The sequence below is a fragment of the Carassius gibelio genome, chromosome B1, assembly GCF_023724105.1.
Source record: "Carassius gibelio isolate Cgi1373 ecotype wild population from Czech Republic chromosome B1, carGib1.2-hapl.c, whole genome shotgun sequence".
Classification (NCBI taxonomy): Eukaryota; Metazoa; Chordata; class Actinopteri; order Cypriniformes; family Cyprinidae; genus Carassius; species Carassius gibelio.
In genome coordinates this window covers 24,455,222-24,482,472 of record NC_068396.1, presented here as the reverse complement: position 1 = coordinate 24,482,472, position 27,251 = coordinate 24,455,222, and the positions used below count along the sequence as shown (strand labels likewise).

General features: G+C 41.4%; 1 protein-coding gene across 2 annotated transcripts; it reads left to right on the top strand.

The window, feature by feature from the left end:
• Positions 1-823: 823 nt before the first annotated feature.
• On the top strand, positions 824-27,045 carry si:dkey-117m1.4 (uncharacterized). Of its 2 annotated transcripts, XM_052546059.1 has the most exons (9): positions 824-968; positions 10,061-10,173; positions 11,255-11,330; positions 12,941-13,127; positions 13,371-13,439; positions 14,818-15,761; positions 18,067-18,890; positions 18,975-19,178; positions 25,363-27,045. In XM_052546059.1, exons 1-9 carry the CDS (start codon positions 886-888, stop codon positions 25,611-25,613), a joined length of 2,751 nt encoding a protein of 916 aa, XP_052402019.1. In that variant the 5' UTR covers positions 824-885; the 3' UTR covers positions 25,614-27,045. The 2 variants fall into 2 exon arrangements, with proteins under 2 accessions (XP_052402019.1, XP_052402020.1); XM_052546060.1 differs by lacking the exon at positions 13,371-13,439.
• Positions 27,046-27,251: the final 206 nt, after the last annotated feature.

The window sequence follows — 27,251 nt, the reverse complement described above, 5'->3', positions numbered from 1 at the left end:
GTGCATGCTCCTGTGTGTGTGTGTGAGTGAGAGAGACATAAAGAGAGAGAGAGAGAGAGAGAGAGAGAGAGAGAGTGTGTGTGTGTGTGTGTGTGTGTAAGAGAGAGATGAGAGTGGGGGAAGGGTGTGTTAGATCTGTGCGTCAGAGGTTTGTGGTGTGATAGAGAAATCCAGAATAGTCTCAATGAGAATACATAATTTGAAAATATTTTAGGAGCAGTTTAAGATCATATCAGTTCTAATTTTTTTTTTTTTGCAAAATGAATTTAGGTATTGAATAACATAAAACATTGTATTTTGAAAATTTGGTATTTTTCTCCATTGCATAGCCCTTATTGATAAACATCGAGCTCATAACTGCGGCTAACTACTAGAGGCAGCATTAGAGAACACTAGCTACTGAATCAACGTTAACATACAAAAAACATAACGTAAAGAGCAATGTGGTTGTTTTTGATCAAAGTTAGTCGTTAATTAAATGAAGGTTAAATATTTATTCAGCCTTAACATATAAAGCAGACAGCGATAGACCTGTCAATATTATCTGATGAGTACCATCAACTTCGCTTAGAAACAGAAAAACCACCCCAGCACCCAACCTATACTAGAGGATGCAGCCATTTCTTTAATATGGGGGAGTTCGGGTTTCTGTTTTTTAATGATTATAATAATTTTACATTGGCAAAAAAAAAGAAAAAAAGAAGTGTTATAAGGCAGATGGATTTGAAAAAAATGCCCATCGACGTATTTACAAATGCTGCATTACAAGCGCACCGATTGTTCTCCCCTAGCGTCTGAGTGAATGGTATCGTCCGTAAGAACCTGTACATAGAGAGGGAGAGCGCGAGGACAGCGCGAAAGAGAGGACGAAGCTCATCGGCGGGAATGGCGGAGAACGGTCGCTCGCTCGTTGACTACCGGGAGCCACCGCCGCTGGACAGCAACGGAGAGATCAGCAAACCGCGAGGGTGAGGGAGTGAACAGACGCTAGAAAAGAGTAACATTTCCAGAGATGACACTAGCTTTAAAGCCCAGAAACGTCTGACAGAAATAATATCACTTTTCTCTTTCGACAAAATGATCGTGATGACTGAAGTTTTTAAAATAGTTGTAGGTAAACAAGTTTGTAATCAAAGCTAAAGAAATTTTTTATTTATTTAGTTATGAAGTTAAGTTATTCTTTATAAATAACGTTATTTCTCTGTTGTGACTGGAATCAGGTGTGTGTGTGTCATTTAAACGAGTGGCTAAGTTAACTTACTAACGTTAGTCTGATATATTTTTCAGTTAAAAAATGCAGAATGTAGGCTTTTAATCACTATTAACTCCGAATAAACAACTGACGTGTGTGAGAGAGAGAGAGAGAGAGAGAGAGAGCGTGCGTGCGTGCGTGCGTTTGTGTGTGTGTGTGTGTGTGTGTGTGTGTGTGTGTGTGTGTGTGGGAGAAAGAGAGAGAGAGAGAGACAGTGTGTGTGTGTGTGTGTGTGTGTGTGTGTGTGTGTGATTGCGTGTGTCTGTGTGTCACATGGAGAGAGAGAAGGAGAATGTGAGTGAGTGAGTGATTGCGTGTGTGTGTGTGTGTGTGAGTGAGTGTGTGTGTGTGTGTGTGAGATTTGCGTGTGTGTCTTTGTGTCACAGGAAGAGTGTGTGTGAGTGTGATTGCGTGTTTGTGTCAGTGAGGGTGTGTGTGTGTGTGTCACAGGGAGAGCGTGTGTGTGTGACTGTGTATGTGTGCGTGTCACAGGGAGAACGTGTTTGTGTGTCTGCTGTGTCTGTGTGTGTGTTGTGTGTGTGTGTGTGTGTGTGTGTGAATGCAGAGGGGAGGAGGGAGAGAGCAGAGCGTGAGAGAAAGGAACAAGTACAGTGTGTGTGTGTGTGTGTGTGTGTGTGTGTGTGTGAGAGAGAGAGAGAGAGAGAGAGAGAGAGTGTGTGTGTGTGTGCTTGCGTGTGTGTGTGTATTTGAGTGAGAGCATGAGAGGGAGGGAAAGACAGTGAGTGTGCGTGACAAAGACAGACACAATATGCTGGTGTGTGTGTGCTTTTGAGACTGTGTGTGTTTGTGTCTGTGTGTGTTCCTGGTATTCCCTGCATTATGGGGACCAAATGTCCCTACTAGGATAGAAATACCAGTAATATCTGACCTTGTGGGGACATTTTTATAAATAGCTTGTAAATGATTAAGAATGCATTATTTAATCTTTTTTTTTTTATAATCTAAAATGGCAGTAGATTCCCATGAAGGGTAGATTTAGGGTTAGAGTATAAAAAATACCATTACAGTAAAGAAACGATTATCTCTACGGAATATGCCCATTAACTGTTTAAATCCAATGTGTGTGTGTTAAAGTGGGAAGAGTGTTTAAGAGTGAATGTGTGAGACAGCATGAGTGTGTGATTGCATGTGACAGAAGATAAAAGGTGTGTATATGTGATGAGTCTTTGGAAGAGGTGTGTATGCGTAGGTTGTGCCTAAACCTAATGGGGGCCAAATGTCTGTTTGAGGACAGTAAAACCTGAAATCACCTACATTTTGAAAACGAACAACACTTGAGAAAATCATGAGAGAAAAAACTCATTGTATATGCTAAATAATAAAAATATAAAAACACAGAAAGGTTTCTATGAGACTAAGGTTTTAGTTTAGATGAACATAAATATCATTGGCTCAGGATAAAACAATTGTCAATGGAAAGTCCCCACCGTGATAGAAAAATAAGCATGTATGTGCATTTGGGTGGGGTGGAGTGGACCATCTAAAAGGTATTATTGTCAAGGTTTGTCAGGAGAAAGGTGTGTGGGAGTGTGAAGCACATGATGCTGAAGAAGATGTGCATTTTAAATGTGGGGAGAGAGTGTGTGAAGTCCATTGAGTGTGTGATGTGTGTACGTGAGAGACAGGGGAAGTGTGTTTGAGACTGTGTGAAGGGGAGGGATGTGTGTGCGTGTGTTTGTGCGCACATGTGTGTTACTGAGGGGAGGAGGGAATGAGAGTGTTTGTGTAAGCCAGTGTGTGTGAGAGAGAAAAGAGAACAGCAGAGTTTGGGTCAGTGAGTGTTTATGGGTAATCACTGAAACTTGTGTGTATAAAGTCAGTAGATAACTGAAAGTGTGTGTGTGTGAGTGTGTGTTTGTTGACTGTGTTTGGAAGGGAGAGCTGGATGAACAGGTAGTGTGTGTGTTTGTGAGAGATCAAGCAACATAAATTCATAGAGAGAGACAGAAGGCAAGATAGAAACTGAGAGTTTTTAAAATGCACATTGTGTGTGTGAAGCTCTGTATATATTGAAAAATAATATATCGAAGAGTATATATTTATTGAATATATTGAAGAGTATATATCTATCTTCACTGTAGCTGTTTGAAAGAAAAACCTGAATGGAGGTAACCGAGCTGATTCAGAGGAAACTTTTATTGATCAGAGGTTGCTCTTTCATAGTTTAGGAGACTTAATAGATTTATGATTCATTTGGATATTAACTTTGTCTAATATTTCTCTAATAATTCAAAAGAGAAATAAAAATTTAAGAGACACTTGTTGAAATAAAGCAAGATTACAGAGCTACAAAATTATTGTAGATAGCTCAGATCTGATTGTCTGAACTTTAGGGGTGCATGATAAATATCGGCCGATAATTAATGCGCATCTCGTCAGTAAAGCCGGTTCTCTAATCAGCTATAAATTCCATCAGGTGCGTGATTTCACATCGAGCAGCTGTTATTAGACAGAGCCGCTGTAGTGCAACGGTGGAAAAATCTAGATATTTATACTGTAGATATTGCTATATTAACTTATAGGCTGTTATATGTACACTGGGGGAAAAAAGAAGCTTTCATGGGCAGCCTAGAATATCATGCACTTTCACAACAAAATCAACTTTTTTCTTTATTGAATAATAATAATAATAATAATAATAATAAAACTCTTTGTTCTCTTTTTCTGTATCATTGTTTCTACACTGGAGATTTTTTCAACAAACTTTTTTTATTTATAACAAACAAGGCCATAATCATATCTAGAACATTACATTATTGTTTTAAAGAAAATAATAAATCCAGATCACTTTGGTAATGGTAAAGGTACTAAATAAATAATACGTTTTTTTTTTGTTATCAATCTGAACTGCAAATAATATTTTTAGCTATTTTAGAATATACATCCATACATTTTTTTGTTGTATTCCTAATATCTTGAAATCACAATACAGAAAGATGCTACTGTCCTCAAATTAAATAAGAATTACATGAATCACATAAATGACAGCCCAACTTTCAATTCAAAACCTCGGAATTAAAAAAAGAAAGTCAAATAGTTTGCATCACTGGATAATACAATCACGAGCTGACTGTTGCTACAAATAATTCTTACATTCAACATTAACTTCAACATTAACAGCAAGTCAAAAGGGGTAACCTTTCAACTGTATAACCTACATGCATTTTCAACATTTATAAATACTCGTGCCCAGTCCATGCAATAAACGCATGTTATTGAATTATGTTTTTGTTTTTGTTTTTTAGAACATTAAAACTGCCTGTGATAGCGTGCAAGTATTTCTGCCCGTGTTCGCTCATTTTCAACCTCTGCTTTTCTGCAACGGACTGAAACCTCCACATGAATTCAAGGTGCCTTACATTCAGCTAGTTTGGGCATTATAGTTATAACTGATTGTTTGGGCAGTTATAGCTTAAACTTCTCAAAATACAGTCTGCTTCAGATTAGTTTTAATCTATGGACAATTTTTTTTTATTTTTTTTTACGTAATCTTAATCTAATTCTGATTGGGTGGGCAAGACAGACATTTGGGTGGGCTCAGCATACCCCTACCCATGCCTGGAGCCGGCCCTGGAGCATACTGGTCAGAGTCGTCCCTCTAGCGAGTTTACTAAAAAAGACTATGGAAAACCAGGAATGTGAAAGTATACAAGATACAATAAATCAAATACTTGATACAAACTGGTAGAATACCTTGCTTTTGTTGCATACCACATATATCTTTTGGAGTACACGAACAAAGCAGAAGGAACATGAACATTCTGTTTTTACTCATCCCCAATTCAAATCTTTATGACTTACGTTTTTCAGTGGAAAATTTTTAAATAGTTTATTTTTTCATGCAATGAAAGTCAGTGAGGTCCAAAGTTGCGTTGACCCCAGCATTCTTAAAAATATCTTATTTTGTGCTCCGCAGAAGAAAAGGTCATACCGGTTATAACTGGCATGAAATTTTGACAGAATTTACATTTTTAACTGAACTATCCCTTTAATGCATATACATGTTGAAATGAGCCAAGCTACAATCACACTTCTGATTTCCAAAAACTGATATGATTTCCTTTGGCTAAAGTGTTTATAGTTAAAAAATAAAAATAGAAAATGATTAAAGCTTCAAACTTTTAAAAGTGCATGTAAATGCTCTTGTTGAGATTTTGCTTGAAACCCTAGATTGAGATGGTTTTTGATAGACTGAGTATATTCTCCATTTAATCTCATTGCTCTCTTGGAGATGGAGAAGTCATGGGCAGTTGTTTAGGTGTGGTAGAGTGGCATTAATCCAAATAGCATTAATCTTAGAGTGATCAAATTTTATAAGTGAGTAATTTTTTATGTTGTGTGAAAATAAGTGGTTTGATTGACAGATTTGTGAGCCAAAAAAGTGTGTGTCTGTTTAAGAGAACAGAGAGAGTATGTTGTGACGAAAAGCGAAGGGGAGGGAGCGAGTGTGTGTGAGAGTGAGAAGCGAGGCTGTGTTTGTGTGTGAGCAAGGCAAAGGCTACTGTGTGTGTGTGTGTGTGTGTCTGAGAGAGAGAGAGAGAACACGAGAGAAGAACACAGAGGGGAGGGTGTGTGTGTGCGTGAGAGGCAGAGATGAGGGAAAATGGTGAGGAAATGTGTGTGTGTGTGTCTGTGAGAGAGAGAGTGTGTGTGTGTGCGCATGCTTGCAGGTTTGAAACTGAAAGAGAAGGGGAGGGAGAGTGTGTGTCTTGGAAACAGAGAAGACTATGTGTGTGTGTGTGTGTGTGTGTGTGTTGTATGAGTGTGTTTAGGCTTGTGTGTGTGTGTGTGTGTGTGTGTGTGTGTTTAGGCTTGTGTGTGTGTGTGTATGTGTGTGGTTGAGTGAAGAGGGGAGGGTGAGTGCATGTGTGCTCATGAAGCAGAGAGGCGGGTGTGTGTGTTTGTGTGTGTGAGAGAGAGAGTGTGTGAGAAACAGATAAAGGAAAAGAGAATTTGTTTGTGTGGAACTGAGAGAAATTGTGTGTGTTTTTGTGTGTGTGTCTGTGTGTGTCTGTGTGTGTGTGTGTGTGTGTGTGCGTGTGTGTGTTTGTTCTAGTGGCTCACTGTGGAGGGGAGGGTGAGTGTGTTTTTGCTGTAGAGAGAGAGAGCTGTGTGAGAGAGGGTGTGTGTGTGTGTGTGTGTGTGTGTGTGTTTGCATGCAAGAGACAGGGTGTGTGTGTGTGTTTTCAAGAGAGAAGGGTGTGTGTGTGTGTGTGTGTGAGAGAGAGAGAGAGAGGACTAAAGAAGACTGAGTGTGTGAATGTTTGTGCATCTGTGTTTCTGTGAAAGACAGAAGAGTGTGTTTGTATGTTTAAGTGAGAGAGTGTTTATGCATCTACTTTGTTTATGAAAGAGGAAGATAGTTTGTGTGTGTGTGGGTGAACATGCAAGTGTGTATAGGTGGATATGTTACATATTTAAGGAGGAAGACTTTGTGTGAGATTTATTGGTGAGAATGAATAAGGCAGAGAGTGTTTTCAGCAAAGGTGTGTGTGTTGATTGCGTGAGTTTGTGCATGTCTTCAGACTGAGCCTGCATGTGTATGTTTACATTATTCAAACGTGTGTGAGGGAGAGAAAGACAGACAGGAAAATGGTGTGTGTGTGTGTATCTTCAGAGAGAATGCATTTGCTGCAGACTTTGTGTATGTGTTTATGTATGTGTGTGTGTGTGTGTGTGTGTGTGTGTGTGTGTGTGTGTGTGTGTTTGTCTGAGAGAGATAGAATATGAGACTCCAGCTTGGTTATTTGAGAGAGCGTGAGTGAGAGAGTGTGTGTGCTCTTTAGTGAGCTTGTGTGTGTGTGTGTGTGTGTGTGTGTGTGAGCGTGTGTGTGTGTGTGTGTGTGATGGAGCTTGAGATGGAGGAGGGGTGAGTGTGTGTGCGTGCATGTGAGCTCAGCTGAAGAGAGGATATTTGTGTGTGAGCGTATGTGTGTGTATGAAGGGTTGGGTGTGTTTGCATGTGCTTTAACACATACATGTGTGTCCTACTAGGGGGATGGTGTGTGTGTGTGTGTGTGTGTGTGTGTGTGCAGTTGTGAACTTATAAAGAAAGGTGTGTGTTTATGTGTTCTTGTGCACATGTGTGTCTTTCTGCTTGCACATGTGCATTTCTGACTTGTTTGTGTGTTGTTTTGAGTTGAATTGGATTTTGCGTGTGTGTACGTGAGGGAAAGAGGAAAAAAGAGAGATAAACAAGTCGAGATACACAAATGTACGAAAGGGAAACAGATTTTGGCTTGTGGAACGAGGAGGGATTAAAAGCATGTCCGTTTTGCAGTGTATTGACTTGGAGAATGAGTTACACAAGTGTGTGTAATCAGATTTACTGACAGGACAGACAGTTCGGACATTGCGGTGAAAATCAGAGGTAAAAAAACACACTGATCATTTTATGTCTTTACACATCAAATGTATCATCACATGCCGCAGGGTTCAATGTAGTTGTGTTTGTGTATGTTTTATGACTCAAAGCGATGATTCTGTCTGTGTTCTACTGAAGAAACAAAGTCACCTACACCTTTCATGCCCTGGGAGTAAGCAGATAAACATCACATTTTAATTTTTGTGTGAACAATCCCTTTAAAGGTGTCATATGATGCTTTTTTAAAAAGATCATTATTTTGTGTATTTGGTGTAACAGAATATGTTGACATTCTTTAATGTAAAAAAAAAACACATTATATTTCAAATACTGTACATTATTGTAGGTCATCTATGCCCTGCCTCTCTCAAAGCCGTCTGTTTCTACAAAGTCCCTCATTCCGACAAGCACAGTCTCCTCTGCTTGGCCAGCTGACCCAGTGCATTGTGATTGGCCTAAACATCAAGCACTCCTCGGAAATGTAACGCCCGTTTTCATAATCGTGAGCTTCATTTTTCTAAATAAATGTAAAGACAGTTAATAATGTCCTTAGTTTTACCATAAATTCAAGCTGAAAGGGAGAACAGTCGCGTGACAGACACAGTGATGAAGCTCATATGTGTGTGCAGTACACAAACAACGGACGGTTAAGACCGCTGACTCCACTGTTTGACCCTGTGTCTCTCTCTCTCTCTCTCCCTTCTCTCTCTCTCTTTCTTTCTCTCTCGCACACACACACACACACACACACACACACACACACACACACACACGCAATGCACAAAACTCCACATTTGAACAGTCAATAGCAAATACTTAAACTAACAACATAATTACAGTAGCTGATTTAGAAGTGCCAGATTGTCGTAGCAAAGTCAGAATGTCCTTCTCTCCTAGGTACACAACACAGTCGTCAATAAAATTAATTGATTTTCTGTAATAAGTAATCTTAAATATTCCTAAATGCATGTACTTTCGGAAGGCCAAAGAAAGTGCTTTTGATTTTGTCTAGATACACACAGCATCTCCCTGACATGGCTGCTTCAACACTAACTGCGGTTACTGAAACCACGCCTTCTTTCTTTGCGTGAACATTTGGGTGACATTACGCAAATATTTCCACATAATGACGGCGAAATGTGGGGGCGTGTTTGAATGAGCCATGGCAGCATCATAACTTTCATAAAGAATATCTCTTTGTTTTGAAACTTTAATCCTTGGAACTTTACAGATCTTAATCATGCACCAACAGCTTGTAACACTCCAAAGGGAAAGGAAAAGAAAAATTTGAATCGCATCATATGACCCCTTTGAGGACTGATCACATTTCCCCACACATATGTGAGCTGTGCATCATATATCTCTGTGTTCTTGACAATGGACAGTGGACCTCTTTTGCATGCAAAATTTCACCTAAATTTCACCAACTGCACATTTGAGGTGATTATCAACAAGAGGTCTAGGGCCCTCTAGAGGGCCTCAGCAAACTTACAGGGGGCCCAAGTAAGCATTTTTTAAATTAAAATAATATTTAATTAAAATTTTACAATATCATTTAAATCAGTTTAATACTCCCATCTAGTCTGATTAAGTTCCACAGACTTGTCTTTGTAATCATCTATATGACAGTTCGTTAGAACACATGAATCTGTCCTGCGTGCACACAAAGACATTCAAACATATGTTCTGGGGTCCAGATGGAGGGCCGGCCAGATCAATATCCAGTCGGCAAGACTGAGTCTTATTACAGCTCAATGAATACGTCAGGCGCGCGCACATACACACACACACACACACACGCTGAACACATCTGTAACCAGAAGACTGCACGTCTCTACACTTGTCTAATTAAGCATTCACAGTTGCATCTGTGGAAAGCGGAGCTCTGGTTTTCATACACAGCTCTATTAGTGGCAGTTCATGCACACTATCATGCACTATCTGTTGGAGCTTTAATGATTATAGATTTGTGAGTAAAACTGGCTCTAGATCGGTGTTATGTTAGAATCCGTACACATAGATTCCACCAAACTGATTCTTCCCCTTTGAGGAGAGTTATTGCGCAGTGTATTAATTAGTGGTGTTTGCTAAGATGAGCAGTACATTATATTTCTCATGTGCTTGACACATTGTGATTCAGATCAGTCGACTGGCTTCATTTAGTTAAGGCATAAAAGATTAATTGTATAGGTATTTTTAGTAACGTAGCTGCTTCGAACGAGTCTTAATTAAACATATTTTCTCACCACAGGTTTTTTGTTTATAAATGTAAGGCAAATTTAACAAGATTTGTGCTGTGATTTCCATTGATCCACTGACGGTTCCAGGTTATTGATTTGTCTTTGTGATTTATGTTTTGTTGCTGATTAAGTTGGTCAGGCTGTCCGTTTAATGTAATGTGTGTTTGTGTGTGTGTTTCATAGACGTGGCTGTGGAAGGAAAAGGAAAGGGACACCAGTAAAGGTGTGCGACAGAGTCTTTGCTACAGAGGATGAAGAGGAGAGCATGTCAGAAAACAGCTATGGACCAGAGAAAGGTGAAGTGTGGGTTTTTAGCCTTTTTGTTACATTGATACATAAGAATAAAGAGAACTGAATTTCATCAAAAAGGAAAGAAATGCAAATATCAGGAGCCAGTCTAAAGTGATGTTGACAGTGGCACTGTTGACAAAGTGACCAGAGGAAGTTCATTTTCAATAAGAGTAGGCGATTTGAGCCAGTCTGAACAACTGATGAGTGTTTATGCCTATTCCATGATGCAGAACCTACCAAGAGGAGGGTAGTAGGGAGAATTCAGAATTGAGAACTCCAGTTGAATTCCATTTCGGTGCATTTTTGAATTTTGAATTAAAGCACACCGAATCATAAAGAATTGTAATTCAAATTTTAATTTAATACCTTAAATAATAGATTTAATGCATATTACAAATATTAATATTCCTGTATAATTATCTATATCTTAAAGAACACTTAATTTCCCAGAATCGCATGATCAGTCGTCTAAAATACTCTAGTCATGCAGGAATTCCTGCTTGCCAGCATCCATTGATTTAATCAGTGTAAGTGCGAATGTGCCATAACTCACTGAAGTAAACACCATGAGTTATCATTTGAGCACATTATACATGTTTATACTATGTTTCAGAGATCACTGTAAGCCTGATGATAAGTGGGGTAACTTTTTTTGAGCAATGTTGATTGGGCACTTTTCCATTGAGAATGGGTAACAAATTTCTATCTAGAGTATTTAGATCGGTCGTGGCCCTGTGTCTCAGCTGGTTTCCTGTTGATCGTGTATCATCAGCCTAACGGCCAAAGTATACTTCGGCTGTCCACGTCCGCACAATGTCCACATTCCATCGTTTTCATCATTAGGAGGGCTCACGGACAGCAGCGCACCCCGTCCACGTGCAGGCAATTTTTTGAGACAGATGAATGTTGAGACAGAGCACAAGTCAAGTAGGTAGTACTGTGCATGTGTCGAGCACATCCGTCCGCACTCATCTGCGGTTGAGTATACGGACGCGGCTGTGCAGAAGACGGAACGCGAAAAGTGAAATATACCAGGGCCTTAAGTATGTAAATATCTATGTGAGACCTTTATTGTATGTGTTTCAGGTGATGATCATGAGGACAAACACAGAGTGTCTGCTGCTGATGGACCATACTATGAAACACAATCTGTTCAGCTCTGGTGAGTGAGTGACTGAGTGTGTGTGTGGTCTGAGTAGAGATATTGCATGTGTGTGTGTGTGTGTGTGTGTGTGTGTGTCTGTGTGCGTGCTAGGAGGCGATAGCAAGTAATTGTGTTTGTTGTGTGGTTGGGAGACGTGTGTATATGGAGGTGGGGGATTACTGGAATGCAAGCTGTGTGTGTGTGTGTGTGTGTGTGTGTGTGTTTATTGCAATGTGTTTATTATCGTTGGGCCAGTGAGAGAAAGTGTGTGTGTGTGTGGTTTTGTGTGTGTTTATCATAGTGTGTTGCTGGGCTTATGGTATGTGTGTGTGTTTGCATCTGTTTATTGCTGTGTTTAATCATAGTGCCGACAGAAATATATGTTTATATCTATCTATCTTTACATATCTATCTATCTATCTTTCTATCTTTATATTATATATATATATATATATATATATATATATATATATATATATAATATAATATATTAGGGCTGTGACGGTGGCTGATTTTTACAACCGCGATTGTCATGGACCAACAACCACCGGTGGCGCGGTGTTGATAAAAAAAAAAATATATATATATATATATATATATATATATATATATATATATATATATATATATATATATATATATATATATTTATATATTTATATGCGTCGCGGTGGTGTTGCGTCCGGTTTACTTTTCCGCGAACCAAGCAAGCTCAATAACTCCTCATCTGCACGCGCTCTCTTTGAAATAGGAATCGTTGCCATATTTCTTGTTACCATTTATCGCTGTCTAGTTTGTATTTGGCCAGTTTGGAGAAAGCCTCACCAAACCTGAACAGCCAGCGTTTGCGATCACGAGAACTTGTGCAAACGCGGATGGGTGACATGAATGCAGATGGCTCAACACTAAATGAATGTGCTGAATGCATAAACTTTTTTCCTGCACTCAAATCTGCCAATCTAAAGGAAACGCTGTGTTTGAGGTCATTTGTTAATTACCATAGGCATAGACTTAGAATTTGCAACTATTACAGTTATTACACTTATGTACAAAATTTTGTATTATGCTTGCGTGTGTGACGTCACATGCACTACCGCCGGTGGCAGTAGACAACCGCGGTGGCAACCAACCACCGCAGTGATGCGGTTGTCACAGCAACCGTCACAGCCCTAATATATATATATATATATATATATATAGGACGTGTGTGGGGGGCAACAATGTGTTCTGTAATTATAAATTCATATTTATTTATGATGTTTGTCCTGGGTTGGGAGGCTAATATGGATTTCATAGCTGATGGTTATTCTATATCAGTAAGTATGTGTTAGCATACACAAAGTAGCATCAGCTGACTATAAACAACCTGTTTAACCTGTAAATCCACTGATTAATAATGCTATGCGTTCACACCAAACGGGATATTCTATTTTGTCATTTGAGAAGATAATATGTTATTAATGTTAATAACAAAAGCAGAGACAGCATGACTTTAACACAGGACATGCATTAGTCTGCCACTCTGTGGTTTAGAAAACAGGGTCCGCAAGATTTCCCAACTGTGATGAGGTTCTCTCTATCAGTTTTGTTTGCTATATTACTGTCTGATATAGTTTTCTCTCATGCAGTGTGAGTGAGGAGGGCTCTAGCGGAGAGAGGGGGGGCATCTCATACCCCCCATCACCAAACTGCCGTATTCGTGAAGTGCACTGTGGAAATCAAGTGCGACTAATTGTCATAGCGATCCGCGACATCGCAAAGGGGGAGGAGATTACTGTGGATTACAGTTTGACCGAGTGGGGAGAAAATGCTGTGGTAAGTGTAACCATGACAATGGCTAGTGCATCTCAGTGCTTGAAATTCCTTTTGCACTTTGTGTTACTAATAATATGAAAATTGTTGAGAGTTTATAATTTAGATGTATTTGTGACTTGAGTTTATATGCATGGTGTTTGATTTATTCATGTGTTTGTGTGAGAGAGTTGGAGGGACTTTATAGTCGTACTCTTATGTCACATGATTGACATTTTTTGTAATGATGTTGCATCCCTCTCTCAGGGTTTCCATGGGACTGTGCCTCCTAGTAGCTTTGATTGTAGCTTGGACCACGAGAGCAACATTAAGAAGGTAAAAAGAAAATTGACAAAAAGTGACAACTGGTCACTTTTTAAAAGTTTTTTTGCTCCGTTTCTTTTTAGTTAGTGTCCTTTAAACTGATAGTTCAACCATTATTTTAGGATTCTGTTGCAGGTCATTTTTGAAATGCCTATTACAGAATTATAGAATTATCAACATGCACAGGGCTTAAAGTATTCCGGCACCGTGCCAGATCTCCGGCGTGTGGCCGCGAGGAAAAAAAAAATTATATTTGAGAGCCTGCGCATGCAGTTTAATATTTTCGAGCCAATTTATTTCTTCTACCAATCATATGAGAGGAACGCAGCTTTAACTAACGTTGCAAGCCTATCAGAAGCAGAGAAGGGCATGTCCTTGCAACACAGTATGATTGACGCCCATACGTCAATATCACGTTAGCGTTGTCGGAGAAAAGAAAATGGAGCGCAAGTTTCTGAAGCAAGGGGATGCTGTCCTAGACTTCTAGCAATAGATAAAGGACTCAAAAATAAATGGCGCTTAAACATAATTATTGAAGAGATTCATGTCTATCTCAGTCTGTTTATCATTTTTTAAGCACTTTAAGCTCTTACTGTATTTGTGTTATTATCGTCAATATTTGAATGAAGTCTGTCTTTGGAGTTTCTCTCCAAACACCCAACCCCCCCCAAAAAAAAGTCCAGGCTCAGGATTTTTTTACGCTTTAACCCCTGCATGCAAATTGACAGTTTAATAAAGGTTAACGGTATAGTTCACCCAAAAATTTCAATTCTGTCATTACTCAACCTCACGTGATTCCAAACCCGTAAGACATTCGTTCATCTTCGAACACAAATGAAATTATTTTGATGAAATTTGAGAGCTCTCTGACCCTCCATAGACAGCAACATCAAAAAGTCCATGTGACATTAGTAGTTCAACTAATTTTATGAAGAAACAAGAATATTCTTTGTGCACAAAAAAAAAAATACTTGGTCGTGGAAGGACCCTTGCTGTCCATGGAGAGTCAGAAAGCTCTCGGATGTGATTAAAAATATCTTAATTTGCATTCCAAAGATAAATGAATGGGTTTGGAACAACATAGGATAATTAATTAATAATTTTTGGGTGAACTATCCCTTTAAGACGACAATAACAATTAATTGACAAGAAAAATCTTTGTTTCTGAGGACCTTCAGCCTCCGCTTTCTGGTCAAAAACCTCTTCAAAATGAGTGTTGGTGCTGTTTCGTAATTTTCGGGTGGATACAAATAAGTTCTGTCCTACATTTTTTCACTTTTGTAATTTATATGCGTTACAGAAGTAAGATGAGCACAAAACTTGAATGCAGTGCTTTTCAGATTATTCACCCTTTAACAGAACTTAAAAATGCATGTGCTTTTTTTCTTAGGAGGAAGAGTCCGGCCCAGTTCCTCTTTCTGCATCAGAATATCTCACACCTTCCTGGTCTCTCTCTCCTTCCTCCTCTCCTCTGTCTCACTCTGAGCACAGTGATTCAGACATTGACTTGGGTGATTCCAATAGAGAGCGGCGCATGCCATCACTTCACCGCCGCAAGAAGCACAGAGCCCTGTCCTCTTCTGCTGCACATGCTAAAAGAAAAGCACTTCAGCGACCCCCCAGCCATCCGCCCCCTTTTCCACACTCCCTCCCGTCCTCCACACTGCAGTCCACTGCTCCCTCCAGACCTGTGTTTAAGTGCCCAGCGCCTGCAGGAGTTGCTGCTAATAGTGTCAATGTGTCAGTTGGTCGTGGGCAGAGAACCATGGCACAGAAACAGCGCTGTGTTTACTGTGGCCGTCACTTCCGATCACTCCCACAGCATTTGGAAAAACACCACGCCCACCAGCCGGACTTGCGCTCTGCCCTGGAGCAAGCGCGCACCACTGGTGACCCTCCTAGTGTACAATCGTGTCTCCCATCATCGAGCAAACAGTCCCATTGCCTACAAGTGGCTCATGTGCCAGGTGTGGTGGTGGTAACACCACAGTCACCTCCTGCTTCTTCTTTGTCACCAGTCAGAAGAAGCCCTGCCCTCTCTAGCCCTACTTGCAAAAGTCCCGCCCCAGTGACTCCTCCCAGAAGAGGAGGTGTTCCCGTGTCTGTCTTAAAGAGGAGCCCACCTACACCTGCTACACCTCCGAGAAAAGGAGGACGAAAAATGAAAAAGGATAAAGAGGAGGCAGACATTTTTGGGAAGATGAAAGAAGAGGAATTGCCCACTCCAGTCTTTGTGGATCTTGTTAAGGAGTCAGAACATTCGAAAAAAGAAACCGAGGACAATGGAGGGAGAGAAGAAGAAAGCGGAGCAGAGGATAAGACCGACCTATCAAGGTTAGACATTCACAATGTTTAAAAAATGTTTCACTGGCTATGTTTACATGCAACCAAATAATCCATTAGTAATCAGATTGACGGCTCAATCGGACAGAAAAGCCTTCATGTAAACATCTTAATCGATCCGATTGAGCTCGATCTGAATGAAATTTAATATGGATTGAAAGGGGTGGTTAATTCATTTAATATGATCAAGACTGAAACTGAAAGGACTGCGCATATGCAATGGCGTAAAATAGTGTAAAGACATGACGTGCTTTTCCCGTTTGAATGCAGTGTTGTGTCCTGTCTAGGGATGTCAACGATTAATCGATGATCGATTAATTGTCGATAAGAGATGCAATCGATTAAGGCTATCGATGGTCGGTTAACCGATTCAATGTTGGGCTGCGTGCGGCTCATGCGCACTCAACAAGTGCGAGCGGCTGTGAGTGACGGTGACGATATATAAAAGCATCATCATTCATTCACAATGTACAAATTAAGCTTTTAATGTGATTTAAACTTTAAAGTACATTAAAATAGAAACAACATAAAAGTTCTTCAACATTAAATGCAATAGAAATGTAGTTACTAATCATTTCATCAGATAACTGTTTTATATCGTGCGCGTTGCAGGGCTGCGGGACACAGTGACAGGACAGGTAGTCTATTCATTCCTACAACTTGTTAATTCATTCCTACGAATTATTAATGTGGCAATTGTCCATGTTTCATTAATTTTGTTCCCTAAATAACCCATGATTTAAGTGAAATAAGGGAACAAATTAATAAATCGAACGAATTCTTAATTCATGAAATCTTTAATTTCCCTTCCCATGTTTACCACAGTAAGAGATGCGAAAACAGTTATTAAAAGCGAAAGATAATAAAATAAACCTGGGAAATTAGAGGGTTAGACTATGAAGATTTAGGAAAAGAAACAATGCCTAAATATACTGAATTTGTGGAAATTCGTGACCAACCGGCAAACCAGAACAAAGCCGCGTAAATGAAGACTATGGGGTCCAAAAGCATGGTCGCGATGTAACATTTTCCAGTTAACCTATTATTCCTCTAATAAACAAAGCTTTTATACCACACTTGTCATAATCAGATCTTATCATTTCTAAATAAATAATTGCTGGATTCAAAACAGCGATTAATAGGCGCTGTGACCGACACATTCCTGGAGCATTCAGTTTAAATAGACCGTATACCGGTCCTCTCTGCTGTTCCAAGGACGTTTTTGCTCATATGAAGAGGATCATCTTTTCCGTCTATATGCGAATGCGTGTTAAGTACAAGCCTAGTTTACATTATAAATAATAGTTTAACATTCAAATACATTGCGAATATGGAAACATTTCGATTTGTGCCGAATGAGACATGAGCAATAACCTCCAAATAAATCTAGCCAAAGCCGCGCTCGCTCATCCTCGTCTGCACGCATGCACTGTCACGATCTAATGCGCTGTATGCCGGATTTTTAAAAATCTGACATTTTCTAGGACAGAATCCAGCAGGATCAAATTAATGTGAGCAACTGTGTTTTGGTGCAGCAGCGCCGATGTAGTTCACTTAATGTGCAGCGCAGTCACACGCGCTCCACATTTCGGATAATTTTATACAATAATGTCAGTTGAAAACATTGCAATTGTGCTTTAAAATACAACAACGAGCACCACAAAACCATTTAAAGATGCGCGTTCAGCGTTCTCCGTGCGGGATTGGAAACTGTCAACAAAGTAAAATGACCTCAAAAGTATGGCGCGCTCTCTTCATTTTATCAAATGATCATAATCGCATCTATTCATTTTATAATCCTGCTACTAGCATTTTATTCAGATTAAAACCTCTTTAATTCAAGTGAGAAAGCGTTTTGTGTGTGTGTGTGGCTTTTGCACATCCTGTCATACCGCTGACTGTGTGCCTGCAATAGACGCATTTTGCAGTATTATGGTTAACGATTAATCGATTAATTGATCGTTAATTTAAACGACGATCGATCATGGAAATAATCGAAATTTGACATCCCTAGTCCTGTCATTATAAAATTCTCCTTTCAAGTGGAGTCCTTGTTTCGGATTCTCATCCATATATGGTTTTGGGCACGGGGACGAGCGCTTTTACTGCGTGATAAATATAAGCAGCACGGCATGGCTGTTTATATGTAACATTTATCCGAAATGGATAAAAATTAAGTCAGATAAAAATGTAGTCAAATAAAAATAAACGGTGTAGTAGAGTGGTTATTGTGTGCAAACTGCAGGAAAAATGTATATAAATTTAAATTCACCTAATCCTTATTCTCTTTTCTCAGTTTGCGTCGTCCCCACATGCTCCCACTTCTTTCCTCCCTTTCCTCCCTGGTGTTGTACCTTCGGCGGCTGCAGCACTCTGCCTTTATTTCTCTCTCCCGCTCACCTCAGTCGGCCGAGGCATGGCGTCTCCTCTGTCACTCCAGCCTGTCCCTCCTCATCCTTTACAATCGGCGCCGTGAATGTGAAGTCTCCAAACTGACAATCTCAGAGTACCAGGCCCGAGTCCCACCCCAGTGCCCCATCCCTGTGCAACCTGGTACCCCTTTAACTCTAACCCCACTGGAGGCTTCGCTCTCACCCTTCGAGCGGATGGTCCTCCCTCATCTCCCTCGTGTCGGGGTCCAAGGGAAGCGTGGCCGCGTACAACCGCTCATCCTCTCCCCACACACAGAAGCCTGTCTGGAGATGCTTTTGCAGACTCGTGCTAATGTGGGAATTGATCCACAGAACCCATATGTGTTTGCCAGGCCGTATCATTCGCCAGCTACTCCCCTGCGAGGAACAGACTTACTACGGAGTTTGGCTCGGTCCAGTGGTTCGCGGCACCCCCGGGCACTGACACAGACATGCGTTCGCAGACAGGTGGCGATACTTACGCAGCTGCTGTTGTTAAGTGAGGGTGAGGAGGAAGGACAGCATGGGGCTGCCATACAGCGATTGGAAAGCTTCTTGCAGAAGGAGTATCACGTGACTCAAAGCTGTGCAACCATCGGCCAGGACCCTGGGCTGATGGGTCTAATTGGTCGGGTGGTACTATGCGGAGAGCGAGATGGTGTCTTGTTCCGAGGAATGAGTTTACATCACATCTGTTTGGAGTTAGATGGTGAGTGAGTTGTTGTGTCAAGCACATAGCAGGTGTAAATAAATAGTATTGGACTCAGCAGTCATACTTACCCTTCCCTTTCAGTGTTGTCAGGAAACTCTGCCGACTCGCTGTCAGAAGACTCAGATGTCGAGGAAAGTAAAGAGAAACCAGTAGCAGCATCTCCTGCAACCACCATTGTGATGAAAAAAAACACAAGCAACAACAAATCTCCCCGGCCCAAGAAAATCAACAGCAGCTCCCTGCTCTCAATGGGACGCAAGAGGGCCTCAGGACAGCCCAAACCCGGTGAGTCTGATTGTATGATTGTCATACAGTGTGAAAATATGCTTTGTACTCCTCAGTTACATATATATATATATATATATATATATATATATATATATATATATATATATATATAATTAGTCATATTAACAAAAACAATGCATTACGTCTTTCTTAACTTTTATTTCAGGAGCATACACATACACATACACAGTGTATATTTTAAAGTGCCTTGAACCATGAATCTTTCAAGAACCAAAACCCTGAACTTGCACATTAATATAATGATCAAATGTGCAACAAAATGATTAGAAAAAAATCCCCTCTGAAATAAAATAGTGCTATTTTACTTTGCATACCATTTTATAGCCCTTTCAGAGAGGACCCTGAATGCGCTTTGCTGGCCACTGAGTTCATATTGTGTAGCATATTGCCTACCTACAGCAAGCTACCTAATTTAAAACACACCTGACATGCCTGACATATGTCTTCATGACACAGCTTTTCTCCCGAAGTCCCTATATGACTGCAAACTTGTATTGTATAGCTCCGGAAATTCTGACACACACTAGCTGTTCATTCATTTGCATTTTGGATAATCTTCACTTAACTCAGTGGTTAAAGTTGAACTTTTTTTGGCTAATCGTGTGCTTTGGTCAATGCAGCAACAAACCGTCGTCGCACGGCGCAAGCCAGGGGTTTCATAGCGCAGCGCATTCAGCGTCCTGTCTGAAAGGGCCAATTGTCATGTCTAGTGCTGCTTTTCCTGACGATGTGTAAAATCCAAATTGTTTCCACACTTGGGATTTAAAATGTGAAGGTGCAGACAGAATTCTAGAATAGGTTTGATCCTCAGCCTCCACCATGGATTTGCCTTCTCTGAAACGGATACAGGGTCTTCTAGTAAGATAACAACACATTCATTTCACCCTCTGTTGGAATAAGAGTGGTAACTTCCCCCCCACCACCTCTTATGAAAAGTAAAATAATTCAATATAAATCGATTCTGGGATAAACCAATCGATTTTTAAAAGTGTTTTAAAAAGAATCGCGATAGTTAGGCAAATCATTTTTTTTTCTCCCATCCCTAATAATCTGTTTACGTTGTGCAAAGCAGGGACCAGTTAAACCAGGGTTAATATTATAAAACAGATTTTGAGGGCTGTCAAGTGCAAACTTTGTTAAAGCCATATAGCTAAAAATAGGAAATAACATAAATTAAAATTAATAACATTTATTGACTCATATAACACATCTTCCTTTTATAATGAGAAAAACATTTCTGTTCTGTAGCCATGGTTACCAATCTGACATTAAAATTAGCATAATATTTTTTTCCTCATTATTTAATTTAATAGCAAATGCATTTGTTGTATTTTCCTGCTAATATGGTAACAAATAGCTATTCTTCAGTCTTAAAGATATCATTTTCATTGACTTAATTTATATGCTCATCATTTTCAATTAAAGTATAGAGCTGTATAGCTTTCATTCAGAAAAGAGGTTTACATACTCTAAAGCTATTGGAATTACAGGTGTTAATTCTTTGTCCTGCTTTATGCTGTATTTGAGTGATTCTGAACTCATTCTTTTAAATTAATGCCTCTGACAGTGACACACAAGCGTGGGGAAAATGTAAACCATAAGAAGACGCTGCATCGAAAACGCTATGGGGAACATGCTTGGCATGAGCGACTCTAAATGTTGTGTGTAATCTGTCCAATGGAAGAGCATGACGTCACGGGGTGGGGTGACGTAAGCGACCAGGAAGCTATAAAAGCATGTGCCGTGCAGCTGGCGTCAGCTTTGAGTACCACCAAGTGCCGGGGTATGGCTTCGAGACGCAGCATCTCATTCCCTCGAGGAACCGTGGTAACATGCGTAACCTTGAGATGTTCCTCTTCAGGAACTCGAGCTGCGTCGAAAAATGCTAGGCGGAACAAGGTGCCCACGCTGCAAGACAACCAAATCCCTGCCTAGTGTGTATCCGAAGAGCACAGCTTAGGACGAGAGAACAGAAGCGCCTGGAGTAACTGGCATATCTAGGCCATAAAATCTTGCAAATGTGGAGGGTGTGGACCCCCCAGCAGCGTTGCAGATGTCCAGCATAGATAAATCTGCTAAGAAGGCCTTGGAGGCCGCCATTTCCTGTGTGGAGTGAGCCTTGGCGTTGAATAGGTGGCGTTGATAGCCTCGACTATCCAACAGCTAAGAGTCTGCTTAGGTGCAGGAAAGCCCCTTTTGGGGAGACCATAGCACACTAACAATTAGTCCACAGGGCAGCTCTGTGGACGTATGGGTCCAGCGCTCGAACTGGACACATACAATTTAGCTTCTCTTGGTCGGCTCTTGAAAGAAAAAAAAAAAAGAGGGAAGTCGTGGCCTAGTGGTTAGTGGCCTAGTTTGACTCCTAACCCAAGGGTTGTGGGTTCGAATCTTGGGCCGGCAGTACCACGACTTAGGTGCCCTTGAGCAAAGCATCGAACCCCCAACTGCTCCCTGGGTGCCACAGCATAAATGGCTGCCCATGCTCCGGGTGTTCACAGCCTGTGTGTGTGTGTTCACTGATCTGTGTGTGTGCACTTTGAATGGGTTAAATGCAGAGCACCAATTCTGAGTATGAGTCATCATACTTGGCTGAACGTCACATCACTTCACTTCAGAAGGCCTGCAGCACCATAGGTTGTGGTGTGACAGAGGGAACTTTTGGAACATAACCCACTTGATAGTATAGGAATGTTTTGGCCATGCCAGGCGCAAAGTCAAGATAAGTAGGGGCCACTGAGAGGGCCTGAAGATCTCCAACTCTCCTCAGAGAGGTGATAGCCAACAGGAAGGCAGTTTTAAGGGTCAGATGTCTGATAAATCTTGTATTGGCTTGAATTGAGCTTTACAAAGAGCCTCTAACACCACAACCAAGTCCCGGGGGGAATACGGGACCGTAATGGAGCCTCAGCACACCACGGAGGAAACATGTAACTAGGGGGTGTCTTCCCAAAGACTGACCACCGAGAGGGACATGGTAGGCCGCAATGGCTGCCATGTAAACCTTCAGTGTGGAGTGGGTAAACCCTGCAGAAAACATGGCTTGCAGGAACTCCAGAACTGTACCAACTGGGCAGTTAGCTAGGTCAAGCTGACGGTCTCTGCACCATGAAGTGAAGAGTTTCCACCTCAGGGCGTACAGTTTCCTCGTTGAGGGAGCTCTGGATTGGAGGATGATCACAACAACCTCAGTTGAGAGACCAGATGCTATGAGTTGTGCCCCCCTCAGGGGCCACACCCACAGTTTCCAGAACCCTGGGCGAGGGTGAATTATTGTGCCCTTCACCTGTAAGAGTAGGTCTGTCCTGATCAGTATTTCCCATGAAGAGCCATCGAGGAGTGAGACCAGATCTGAGAACCATACTCGGCCTGGCCATAAAGGGGCTACTAACAACAAAAGGACCCTGTCCCGGCATACTCTCGCCAGAACTCCCGGGAGCAGAGCAATCTGAACCACCTCGATGGCCTCCTTCCCTAATATGGTATTCACTTCTTGTTCCATAGAGCCTGCTCGGGGCTGACTAGCATTGGAGTAACCCCTTTGAATCTCGGTGGTGGAGAGCCGAACTGAATACAGTAGCCTTTCTCTACTGTGCGCAGGACCCATTGAGATACATTTGGCAGTAGTTTCCATGCTGCTAAATTATCTACTAAGGGAATCAGTCCCTCAAGAATGATTTTTGGATGTTACTAAGAGAGCCAGATCGATGTTTCTTTGACCTGGCTGTTTCTGAGACCCTCGAAGGGGTGGTGAGCCTCTCAGCTCCGCTACGCCTGCAGGCGGAAAATCCTGAGAGTAGCACTTGCTGGAAGCTGTGCCATGTAACTCTAGCAGGGTAGGCAGACTGACCTCCCGAGGGCACTGAGGCGAGACGGGCACCGTGTAATGCAGTGTACCCCACTCTACCCAAGCAGGGGCTGCCCTCTGAAGTCCTTAACCCCTGGCGTCAGGACTTCTTGGCTTTGATCACTGCCCTAAGATATTGTTTGGGCTTAGAAGTCCCTTACCGAGAGCGTCGCTGGGACTCTTGTTCCCGACGTGGAGGAGCATGAGAGGTGACACTCTTTTTGAGCCTCCCTATATAATGAGCTGGCATGGCTATTGCATCTCCCGCCCAAATACCCCGAGAGAGCGGCGAGTGAGGAACTTCTGAAATGCCGCCACTTGTTTTCGTGCCTCCTGAAACCTGTCGATGACTGAGTTGACAACGTCACCGAACAGGCCAGAAGGCTGAAGCGGGGCGTCCATAAGGCAGACCCTGTCCTTCTCGTTCATCTCAGACAGGGTCAGCCATAAGTGTCCCTCCGCAGCCACCTTAGCTGCCATAGATCTCCCAATCACTCGGGCGGTCTCCTTGGTGGCACGGAGGGAGAGATCAGCGGTCCATCTTAATTCTGATACATCTTCGGACTTGATCTCCTCTCCCTCGTCTAGCTCTTTTAGAAGGTCGCCTTGAAATACCTGTAACACCGCCATGGTGTGCAGAAAGGCGGTGTTACAGGTATGCTTCCACATACCCTTTGCCCACCAAAGCTGAAGTTGTTTTAAGTGGCTTGGATGGCAACGTTGGGGCCTTCAGAGACGATGCAGCCCCATGGGACAGATAGATCGCAAGCATCTGTTCCACCTGTGGCATTGCTGTATAGCCACGCTCTCCCATCCCCACCACGTTGCCATAATACTCAGATGAAGGGATGTAGAGGTGGGCTGAAAATGGGCGTTTCCACGATCTGGGAAGATCGGGAAAAAAAGGAAATCCCTGGCTTGGAGGTGGTTGCCTCGCCCGCAGAAAGCATTCATTGAGCTTGCTTTTCTGCAGTTCAGATGTTTTCTCGGCCAGCCAATCAATGTTGAGCTTGGCCACCGGGCAAGTAACCACCTCTAAGAGCTCCTCATATTGCGGCAAGTAGGGTGGCTAATCCCCGCTGACAGTCTCCACATCAACCTCCTCGCAGGAAGAGAGGCGGAGTGTGCTTCCGAACCCAGGAATTGGGCCCCGGATCTGGCCAAAGTGGAAGGAGATAGGGACTCACCCGTCTCCATTCCTTCTGCCAGATCCACTTGCGAACCCCACGAGTGCAGCTGCCGCTCTGCCTCAGCAGAATCAGGGCCAGCACCACGGGGAACGCTTGCGAAGGCTCCCTCCTCGAAGAGAGCCCTCCAGGATCGAAGCAGCCACATTGGCAATCATTCACAATGCGGACAATCGGCCCCCTCAAGAGCTGACTCAGTGTGCTTCGACCCCAGGCAGGCCACACACAGACTTTGTGTATCCCCATTCGTTATATATCATGGGCAGGGAGGAACACAGCCTGAAATGCGATCTGGATTCGCCTTTTAAATGCTTAGATTTCGACTGGCTCTTAAACATGTTTCTGGAGCTCTATGAGACAGACAACAGTAAATAAGACTAACAAGACAAACTAATGACATTGACACACATAGCACATTCTGAAAGACGCAAAGCTGATGCCAGCTGCATGGCACATGCTTTTATAGCTTCCTGGTCACTTAACGTCACCCAGCCCGTGACGTCATGCTCTTCCATTGGACAGATTACACACGATATTCAGAGCTGCTCACGCTAAGCGGGTTCCCCATAGCCTTTTTGACGCAGCTCGAGTTCCTGAAGAGGAACTTATGTTGCACGTTTTTTTTTTTTTTTTTTTTTTTTAAGTATCACTGTCTGGGTTGGGCATGTGAATGTTTGGAATAAACTGTTTATTTGACCAAAAATTGCAGTTAATGTAAACAATGTATTAATCAAAAATGTATTAATCTGATTTCTTGTAACCAGAATATTGACATACCCGGTTATGTTTATGGTTTTGCAATAAAAACATCTACATATATCATTTATGGGGTCATTGTATGCATGATCATGTAAATCAGTGTTTCTCAATCTCAGCGAGCTTGTAAGGGTACCTCAAGGTGCCTTCAAATTTAAATTAATATTTTAAATAATCTAGCTCAAATCTAAATTTAATTGCTTAAAAAAATACGGCCAGAGCTACAGGCCTGAGTCCTTCAGTACAGTGCTAACTCATTGACCTGAGCGTATGTGCTTGGGCCTGTGGGAGCGGAGTGGAAGGAGAAAAAGCCTGAGTGCAGTGTTTACACAGGAATAATGATTAACATGCGTTCTCCTCTCTGCCTCAGGTAAACGGGGTGTGCTGAAGCGGCCTTGGTCTGAGGCAGAGCGAGCAGCTGTTGAGTCCCACCTGGTCCAAAACATAATGGAGCTGCGAGTGCCGGCTAAAGCGGACTGTGAGCGCTGCCTGGAGCTCTGCCCCCTGCTGGTCACCAACCACCGGGACTGGAGGGCTGTGAAATTCTACTGCCACAACCGTATACAGCTGCTCAAGAAAACCCAGCAGAGACAGGGTCCACCCGCCCTGTCCGTCTGCTGAGGCTGTGAATTAGGAAGGGAGGGGATGTGAGGGAAAATATTGACATGGCACAGTCACAGTAAACACAGTACAAATGCTTTAATTAATGTGATGTTGTGTGTGATTTGTGTCCGGTTTGTAAAACGGAAAATGGTACCACTCTGGGAGGCAGACAGAAATGCGCACTTGTTGTGTACTTTTCCAACTATGACGAAAGAACACTACTTTTTCTGTCTGCAGATGACCAGTAGGTTTTTCTGTTGCTGTCTTAAAAGTAGATGACCATTTTTGACCAGCTGCAAGTCTGAATGGCTTTGCTCTCTCCCTTTGGCCATGCCTCTATCTCTCCAATGACAGAGAAACAGGCAGACTGAGCAACTTGTGCCTTGATGGGAGTCAAACCTCAGTTTCATTCACATTTGTGAACATTTTACTGTTATTTACAAATTTTATAATTTCTCATGAAATTAAGTAATATGTATAAGAAATGGGATTTAACAAAAGAAGGTCAATTTTTGCATATTAAAATGGTTCAACAAGTCCCTTTGAAAACCAACCTGAATTGAAACATTTCGTTTTTTGTTCCCATTTTTGGAAATTCCATAAATCCCACTTTTGTTCCTACCATTTGAAGCCTTATGTGATTTGAATTAAATAGTTCTGTCCAAAATTTACAGTATTTTTGTTGTCAAACCAGTATGACTTTCTTTGTTCAGTAGAACAGATGAACCATTTTTGGATGCACTTATCTTTATGGCATCAATCTAGTGCACAGATTCATATTGACGACATTTATGGCATTTTTCTTTTTATCTTTGTGCATTATTAGTCGTACCTACATGAACAAAAATGACCAGAACATTCCTCAGAATTCCTACTTCTGTTTCATCTATGGAAGAAAGTCATAAAGGTTTGAAAGAACATATGAGGAAGGATTTATTTATGGGTTCTTTTCATTAAGTTAGCTGTTTGGTACTGTAGAAAAATAATCACCTGTCTTTCCCGTGCTGTAAAAAAGGACATGAATGAGTAAACAGATGAGTTTAGTTCACTTGTTTGCATTGTATTCATCCATCAATTCCATATGGAAATTTAAACTGTGTATTGCAAACACATGATAACCACACGTAACACCTCAGTTTATACTTTTTATACATCGATCTACTTTGCTGTTTTGTTATCCTTTGTTCTTTCAAACTTTGCAGTGTATATATGTATACACACATTTATATTGTCGTTACTATTAACAGTGGTATTGTTATTACTATTAAATCTTACTGTGGTAAGTGTTTTTTTTTCCCACTTCATGTACATACTGAATGTAAATATTTGCAGAAAAAAAGAGCACGATGTAAATATACCGTAGACAAGACAAGCTTGTTTTTGTGTTGTCTGTGTGTTTTTTAAGTTGTCTGAAATTATAATAATAAAAAATGTTTTGGTTGTAATTCTACACTTGGTCTTTTTTGTGCTACTCTCATAGTAAATGTAGAAAAACAGCAAAGATTCCTCACAATTCTGTCCAAAGAGTTCAATCTAGTGATGTTCTGTGCAGTATTGATTTAAAATTATGTCATTTAATTTGGTATTGTTCATTACATTTTAAATGGAGCAATTTTAACCATTTTTTATTAGCACAGTACATAATTTTTTTCCCTT